The 8,238-nt window shown below is 55.0% G+C and overlaps 1 protein-coding gene and 1 long non-coding RNA gene across 2 annotated transcripts; both read right to left on the bottom strand.

The window, feature by feature from the left end:
* Positions 1–1,463: 1,463 nt before the first annotated feature.
* LOC134145482 (uncharacterized) lies at positions 1,464–6,673 on the bottom strand. Its single transcript, XM_062585029.1, has 4 exons — positions 5,036–6,673; positions 4,358–4,801; positions 3,943–4,006; positions 1,464–3,581 (listed from the first exon to the last, which is right to left on the bottom strand). Exons 1-4 carry the CDS (start codon positions 6,671–6,673, stop codon positions 3,466–3,468), a joined length of 2,262 nt encoding a protein of 753 aa, XP_062441013.1. The 3' UTR covers positions 1,464–3,465.
* Positions 6,674–6,694: 21 nt separating this feature from the next.
* LOC134145418 (uncharacterized) lies at positions 6,695–8,031 on the bottom strand. Its single transcript, XR_009959604.1, has 3 exons — positions 7,796–8,031; positions 7,068–7,190; positions 6,695–6,910 (listed from the first exon to the last, which is right to left on the bottom strand). It is a non-coding gene; the product is annotated as an uncharacterized LOC134145418 (long non-coding RNA).
* Positions 8,032–8,238: the final 207 nt, after the last annotated feature.

Here is an 8,238-nt window from a genome sequence, read left to right as displayed (position 1 = left end):
CTTTGTGCTGCCCTCACCAGGAAGGTCTTTTTCAGGAAGGTTTCCTTATGCTGGCTCTGTCACCTTTGCTAGGTGTTCCTGGGCTAAGGCTTTAGCTGCTGTCAGTCATGTGTCCAGCCAAACTATTCCCAAGTCTCTCTGACTCTGTGTTGTACTGATCCTTTGTGTGTTGTGGGCCAGTGCTCTGCACCAGCACCGTGTTGTGCTGCGCTGTCTAAGACTCCAGGAGCCTCAGGGGCTTGGGGTGCTCTGGCTGGGGTGGGGAACTGCAACAGGGGGACACTGGGGTGTGCAAGATAAGAAGGATGTAGTGATGATGCATGGGCATTTGGCAAGAGGAGCAAGATCAGAAAGGCTTAACAGTTGGTGACATCCACCTTAGCATCTGCTAGGGATGGGAGATAGCAACAATGTGAAATCTTCCAGTCCCACAGCACGCACTGCCAGAATACACAAGGGAGTATTAAAGCAGTGAAATGAGATGCATAAGGCACAGGATGATTAGCTGCTTGTTTAAGAACCTGCCAGCCAGACACCTGAGGGGAGTTGCTACCACTTTTACAATGGTTCCCTTGTTACTATTTTGCTTGTGCAGAGCCTTTTTTTTCTCTCTCTCTTTTTTTTTCCCTGCTCTTCTGAACTGCTTCAGTACAGTATTTGAACACCTTTGCTATAAGGACATCTAGGCAAAGATAGTTTAACTTCTCCCTTCTCTTTCAGAGTGCTGTACTGGCTGTGCCTTTGCCTCGCATCTCTCTTCTTACCATAGCTCCTCTGGTCATTGAGGGGCTTGCCCAGTGTACGCCTCGGTGGTAAGGGAGGAGTGAAGCGGGTCGAGCTTAGGCACTGCCTCACCCTTCTGGGAGGGGGCAGGGTGGGCTGGTTTGGGCTGGGATGCAGGGTGTGGAGGTGGTACTGGGCTGTGCTGGTGCTGAGGATGCTCGGGGGTGCAGCGTGGAGGGTTGAGTAGTAGCAGCAAGACCCACGCTAATGACCAGCAAGGAGATAAAGGCACCTCTTTGCTTGCAGGAGCAGAAGTGGGTATGCTGCATGGTTGAGGTCCTCCCTGCTGGAGGCTGAGCCCAGGCTTGGTGGTGGGAGAAGAGCTGGGTGCAAAGGGCTGGGCTGCAGAGCGTGGGGGCAAAGGTGGAGTAAAAATACTGAATCAAATTTTTTTACTGAACTGACTTCTGTAAGCAAACTATTAAAACCAAGCGCCCACCTCTGTTCCATCAGAAAAGCTATGGACCCTGGCAAATACTGCAAATGGATGATGTAGATGAACACTCCTGGATTAACAAAGGTGTTGGTCTCTGTCATCAGAGATAACTTTTCAAGATGGCATTGAAGATTTTCCCACCAGAGGTGTGACCACAACACAGGAAAGGGAGGGTTAGAGACTGGTGTAGAGAGACACTCAAGGCACACAAGGGGTTAAATGAATTGAATTTAATGGTAGACTTGGACACCAGACTGTAAGGGGAGCTGGGGGAAACGGGAAGCGTGTGGGGGGTGGCTGCTGGGCTCCAGGCAGGGCTCACTTTGTGTATCTTAAAGGCCCCTTGCATCTTCTAGAGCTACTTTCTTATCTTGTCTGTGCAGTAGTTACTGGCTGCAAAGCAGCTGGGCAGAGCTGATCAAACAGAAACCGCAGAGGCAGCCCTGCCTAGTCCTGGTCAGCACGCAGAGCGCACTGCTCTCTTGGACCCTGCCCGTCCCAGAAGGAAAACAGCTGCTGTAGCCGTGGGAGGACGTGCGTCACCTTGGCACCTCTCGCAAGCTCATCGCACCTTTCCTTCACCCTGGTCGCCTTTGCATGGTGACTGGTGGTGCCAGTGCAGGCTCTAGGGGGACTCACCTAGGAGAGAGACACCCTGGCTCTTTGGATGTGGGTCCTGTGGAGGACACCAACGGCAAACAGCTTTGCCACCAGTCTTGCCAACTTCCTCATTCTCAGCAAAGTAAGCGTGCACAAACAAAACAGTTTGGACCCCTCCTGCTGCTGGGTGCTTCTGGTCAAGACCACAGTTGTTCCTAGCTTCTTCAGGCAGCTGCCTTCCCACCCTCGATACCTACAGACTGAAGTTCTAGTTTTGGTATCTTCTCTGGCTCCATTCCCTCTGGTTCTGCCTCCTGCAAGCTGACCAGTCTGGGAAGGGAAAGTTACCATAAATTTAGAAGGAATGGCAATATTTTCAATAAAAAAGCCTTGTGGCTTTTTAAAGCACATTGTGGAAATAAAATGGTTAATGTTTCATCAGCCTTTGCAGGCCTATCTAGCAAAAAAAAAAAAAAAAAACAAAAAACAAAAAAACCCCACTACAATGGCCTGTCAGAAGTCAGCATGACCCAGTTGCCAAAGGAATGTATTGTCTGCAAAAGAACATGCTCCCTGTATCGTTGGAGCTTACACTTCTGAAGGGATTCACTCCCTGCTCGCGCTTATCCGCATAGCTGCAGGTCTGTGAAGGACGAGTCGCATGACCCAAAAGTATAATCAGCTCTGTAACTGCCTCTCCTGGGCCAAGTTGATATCAGCAGTCTGTCGTGCTGCTGCTCGGGGCGGGGGGGGAGGGGTGTTCTCCTATAGTTGCAGTAGTAAAGCTTCTGCTCTGACCTTAGCCTAAGCTGTATTCCAGTTATTCCTCAACAACAGGAAGGTTTGGAATGGAGCAGTTCAACTAACTTGATCTTGCCAACAGATGAGACTGAGTGTCCCTTCCAAAAGCCTCTTCTGTTGCAAAACCTTTGTGGCCTCTTGTGTTCAGGGCTGAGGTTTTGTTTTTTAGCTCAAACCCCTTCCTTAGGGACATAAATGAAAGAGATGGTAGGGCTCTACATTGGGACTCCTACCAGGCTTTTGCTGGACAAATTACGTGGTTATTTGTGTCTGGCTGAAGAACAGCACTTGGCTCTTTTTCTCTCCCTGTGAGGCAAAGCTCTGTTCCTGTCTGGGTTTCCTGACTGGCCATGGCTGCTTCTGCCTGACGAGGTGCCTGGCTGCAGAGATGATGGAAGAGCAGGATTTCAGCAAGGTTTTTAGCCCAGTCCCCTGCACTTTCCTGACAGCAAAAGCAGAGCGAAAGGCTGGTACAGTGTTGAGGTGGGTGGCAAAGCAGCTGGCCCTAGGGTCAGAGTGGTACCAAGTCCAACTGATGCTTGGGCTGACAACTGTTTTATGTCTTTATTAACAGCCTTTGCCGGTCCTTCCTAACAAAAGGAGCGCTGTGGGGCGGTGTTCCTGTAGCACCTGGGAGGGAGCGTAGCTCTGGCTGCCCATAGAAGCAGATGGGTCCTCCTCACATGCCGTGAGCTAAGGCAGGAAGCAGGTCGTGCTCTGGGGCTAGCTGAAGGTCTCTGGCATGATCGTTTTCCCCTCTGCTGCTCTCCCTCTTTGTGCTGCGCATCCTCAGGGCCAGCCCCGCTCTCAGGGGAGCTGTGCGGCACACGTGTCCTCCTGTCCTCTCACTGCCACGAGTGATCACAGCTGCAGGAGAGAGCTCGGCACACAGCCCGAAGCACCATCCTGAGGATTGAGGGCAGCTGCCTGGAGGCTCGGGAGTTCAGGAAGGTAAATGTGCCTGTGGGGGAAGGAGAGACAGGTGAGGGTCTGCACAGGCCCAGGGCAAACACCTGCCTCTTGCCCACCACCAAGGGCTTCCCCAAGGCATCATGGCCTTGGCATGGCCAGGCCCCCCATGGATACTGCTACTGGGTGCTGTGGTGTGCCATGGAGATGGGACAGCAAGGGATGGCTGGGAGGCCGGAGGAGCCCTCCGCCACTCAATCCTTACCTTGCTGAGGCTGGGGGGGGACCATGGCTAGGTCACTGTGACCACCCCCTGGCTCCTGCGAGAGGCAGGGCTAGGCAGCCCTGAGCTTGGTGGCTTTCAAAGCTGCTGTCCCCAGGAAACGCTCGCCTCAGCTGTGCTGCATACACACCTGAATTGTCCTTTGATGCGAAGGATGAGGATGAACTCTCATCTGCTCTGCGCTCACGGGCGACCTGCATTGTGAGAGCAAAACAACCCATCTGCGGGTCATGAAGCTGCCATACTCAGGACGAATGGGGAAGCGGTACAGGGCCCGGGGATGTTGTGAACGGCTGCAAGTCCTGAGCGAAGGCACCTGTGGCTGGCAGGCCAACGAGGCAACACGTGTCGCAGGGCTGGTCCAGAGGCTGCAACGGGCAGCTCCCCAGTGGGCCGCGATACAAAGGGCTGTGGGTGACATTTGGCACCACAGGCAGGGGTGGCCCATGGGATGGGGCAGGTCTATGTACCCACCGCCCAACTACGAGACAGCTCACACATCTGGGTGGACGGTAGGCAGTGCTGACCCCATGCTTCTGACTCACCCCTACTGCAGGTGCCGGTGTGGAGAGAAGCATTCTGTAGGATCGGTACGGTATCTTTGGGAAGCGTGTGGAAGCAACTTTGCTTAGGAAGCTAGGTCTCATCCAGATTGTGCAGGTGGAGGCATTTTTCTTGAGCCCCCAAGCATTTTTATTTTCTTGCTGTTTGCTCATCATGATGTCCTGGTGCTTCTCACAAATCAGCGAGTCCTCCACTTTTAAAATGTCTTCATTAATCTCCTCCTCATCATCATCATCTTCCTCTACCATGTCCAATGCCATGTCTTTTAGTGTTCTCGGGTCTCTCTTCTTTCTCATGATGGGCTCCTTGACACTGTGGACTACCAGGCGCTCCATGAAGTCCTGCTTGGTCGTCACATCCTTGAGGAGCTCCACTCGTGTAAGCTCAGGTTTCCATAGGTTAGGGAAGGAGTTCCTGCAGAAGACCTGAAATGAGAGAGGGAGCTTTGTAAAGGTAGCTTCATTTCCCACTGCAAATGCCTCCCGGGGGTCAGCCAGCAGCAGCTGCTGGGTCCAGGGATGGAAGGGACGCTTGGGTGGTCACATTGTGGTGCAGCAGCTGACCCCAGGTGGAGGGAAGGTTACAAGCCAAAAGGACCAATGCTGGGAGATGTTAGCTTTTGCCCAGTCACCTTGCCCAAGCCTGTCCTTCGCACTCACCTCCTTGGGTTTGACATTGAGTCGTCCTGACACTGTCAGGGTGAAGCGTTTCCCCTCACCCTCCTCTTCCTTATCCTCACTCTCCTGGTCTCCCTTCTTCCTCCAGAGATGGAGTTTTCGGAGCTGGGCCAAGCTCTGCCCAGTGCGGACCAGGCAGCTGCTGTTGAGCTCCTCAATAGGCTCTGTTTTTATAGAAAGCACTGAGAGATACTCTGACGTGACATCTGGATGGATCCTCAGTGGCCTGCCTTCAATGCAGGGGATGATGGTCAAAGCCTGCCCTCGTGCGCCGTGCCTTGCCTGCGGCCATCTCTTGTGCCACGGCCCACGGCCCATGCCAGGGAGAGCTCGCCCACCGGCCCTGCCGGCAGCCCTCTTGCAACCGTGAGCATGTGGGTCAGGCCCTTGGGGAGCCGTGGGGGATGTAGTTTCACCGGGCTTTATGGTCTGCTCTGGGACTCCGCTGGCTGGCGCCACTGGGCCATCTGTGTGGGCCACCAGCCCCTGTGCCACAGCCGCATGATGCTGCTCTGTGGTTTTGTCTGCTTTGGGCTGTGCCAGCTGCCGGCTGGGTCCTCGGCTTGCATCCTTGGCATGGCTCCAGGCTGCAGTCACGAGCTGCTGGACTGTGTCCTCCAGAGCTGTAGCAGGCAAGGAAGGACCCTGGCGCTCAGCCCTCACTGCCGTGTCTGGGTCACCGAGGATGCCCTGAGCAAACCTGGCTCTTCCAGTGTCGGCTTCTTCAGGGGTCTTAGAGCTGTGTTCTGCCAGGATCTTAGCAAAAGGAGTATCTTTGGTGGTGAGGACAGGCATAACGGTGAGGGGCGCTTGCACCTCAGGAAGTTGCAGGTCTCCGCTGTGGAACACCAGGTCACAGCTGTATGGTGCCATGTCCAGGGGTTGTGCCTTGGCCTCCTGGGTAGAGACGGCTTTGGGAGCTGGAAGCTTCCTGCTCTTTTGTTCATGGCATGTTTCTCTGAAAACTTTGGCAAAATCAACCCTGGTGGGGGCCTGTGACAGCCTCAATGCTGCTGGGCAAGTTGGCAAGCACTCATCCTGCTCCTTGAAGGCTAGTCCGGCTTGGATCTCTCCACTAGCAATGCTCCCATCTACCAGGGGAAAGCAGGAGTGGCTTGAAAGCTGCCAGCTGCTTGGACGAGTAGTCTTGGTGCCACGATTTCGCCGTGGCCTAGATTTTCCCTGTCCTGATCCTGAAGACCTAGGCCTGACCACAGGCATGGAGTGGACAGGCTCTTCAATTCCCTTGGCTTGGGCACAAGCACCCCACTTGGGAAGCTGAGGGGAAATCAGAGGAAGGTGAGATGGCTTTTGCTGTTCCTCTTCCCATCTTTTTCCTGAGTCCAGAGCCACTGTAGCACCATAAACAAATTGGAAGTTTTCTCTTGAGTCAGCTCTGAAGTTCTTCACAGGCTGTTTTAGTTTCTTGGATACTCTCTCCAGAACTTCTGTTGCTGCAATTTGGGCAGAGAGGTTCAAGTTCAAATTAAGCTGTTGCTCCCGGGAGATATCTTGCTGGATGTCATCTACTGCACTCACAGCATGTGCCCTGTCTCTGGGAGAAGCTCCAGGGGATGTTTCCAGATTGGGCAGCTTGGTTTGACTTGCAGCTTCTGGCATATTACCTGTAAGTGCATCCAGGGACACTGCTGCTTTGACTGGAAGAGGTGCTAAGTATGGCAGATGGGATAAACCAGCAGGATTTTCAGCTGGGAGTTTCCCCATTTCAGGAAACTTGCCCTGAAAGTGTGGGGCTGCCAGAGACTCCCATTTAACATCTCCAGCTGTCTCTCTGGTTGCAAAGACGAACCCTTGGGCGCTCTGGATTTTCCCGGTCCTTTCTGCCATCCTGTCCCTCTGCAATAGAGGCCAACCAGAAAAGCTGCGTTACTGCGGTCCTGCCCGCCGTGCTCCATCCGTCCTGGGGGGCGAATACCCCGCAGCCCCTGGGACAAGCCCTAAGGGCAGCGCTAACCCACACGGGCGGCCGCTGCCCTTGACCGGGATGCCGTACCTTCGTGTCGCGGCTGGAGGCTGGTGGGCTCAGGGCGCAGGGGGGCAGAAGCAGCTCATCCTGGTGGGATGCTGCCGGGCTCCAGCTGCGCTGTGTGGCTGCAGGCAGTTGCTGGTGGTCCGCCTGTGGGGAAGAGGGGCATGCGATGGAGGCGGTTGCACTGGCGCAAGCTGGCTGGCCCCAGCTCCCCTTCCCCACCATCCTGGTGCTCTTTGTGCAGGTCCTGTCCCCGCTGCCCACCTCTCCCTCGAGCCCCACGGCTCACCCCGCTGCGTGCTGGGGCGCCTGCCTGCCGGCTGGGAGCAGGCACTCGCCTCCCCCTCCATGCCCATCCCTGGGATCCGCTCGCTGCTGAGCAGGGACCCCAGAGGGGCTCTGTCCCCAACAGGGACACAGTCACCACGGACCTTCCACCACCATCACAATGGCCTTAGGGGCACCTTGCGAGGGCCCCACGTTGCCTCCAGCCCCCCGGGCCCAGCTAGGGAGCAGGATGACGTTTCCTCTCCCCAGCTCGGTGCTGCCCGGTGCCCCGCAGAGCTGCCCCTTTTCCTTGGCTCCCCGCCCCCTCGCTCTTCCCCAGGAGCGCCCCACATACACGCAGGCCCAGGCTTTGGCCAAATGCGTCCCCTGGAGCTCCGTTAACGCCTTGGCCTTGAGCACTTCAAGGGCTGCGATAGGATAGAAAAGTTTTGTTTGTGCTCGCTTGGATTAGAGCAGAGCATCACCTGTACCGCATGCGTGCGGAGCTGGAGTCTGGACCTGAGCTGGATCCTCGGGTTGTGGTGCCTCCTCGATGTCCCGCTGAAGGCCAGGGCGGCCCTTTCCCGAAAGCCCTGTTTGTAATCGAACTGTTGACAACAGTCACAAAGCTGATTGTGGTGCTAGTGAAGGTTGTGGCGTGAAAAGGGAGACCAGGGACCGGTGCAGCAAGGTGTCTTCTGCTTACCAGGAACTTGAGATCCCACCCTTCACTCCCCCCCCCACCCTTTTCAGAAAGATGGCTTGCTCTATTTGAGCCTTGTTAGTCCCTCTCCTTCGGATTGTTCCTTAAAAAGAAACAATTTCTGAGTTCAGAGGACATTGCTTTGAGCCAGTTCCAGCTCGCTACAAAACCTTTGCAGCCTCATGTCTTCAGGTTTGGGCAGGGGTAGCGGTATTTAGCTTAAAC

The sequence above is a fragment of the Rhea pennata genome, chromosome 11, assembly GCF_028389875.1.
Source record: "Rhea pennata isolate bPtePen1 chromosome 11, bPtePen1.pri, whole genome shotgun sequence".
NCBI lineage: Eukaryota > Metazoa > Chordata > Aves > Rheiformes > Rheidae > Rhea > Rhea pennata.
This window is presented reverse-complemented; position numbering and strand designations above follow the sequence as displayed.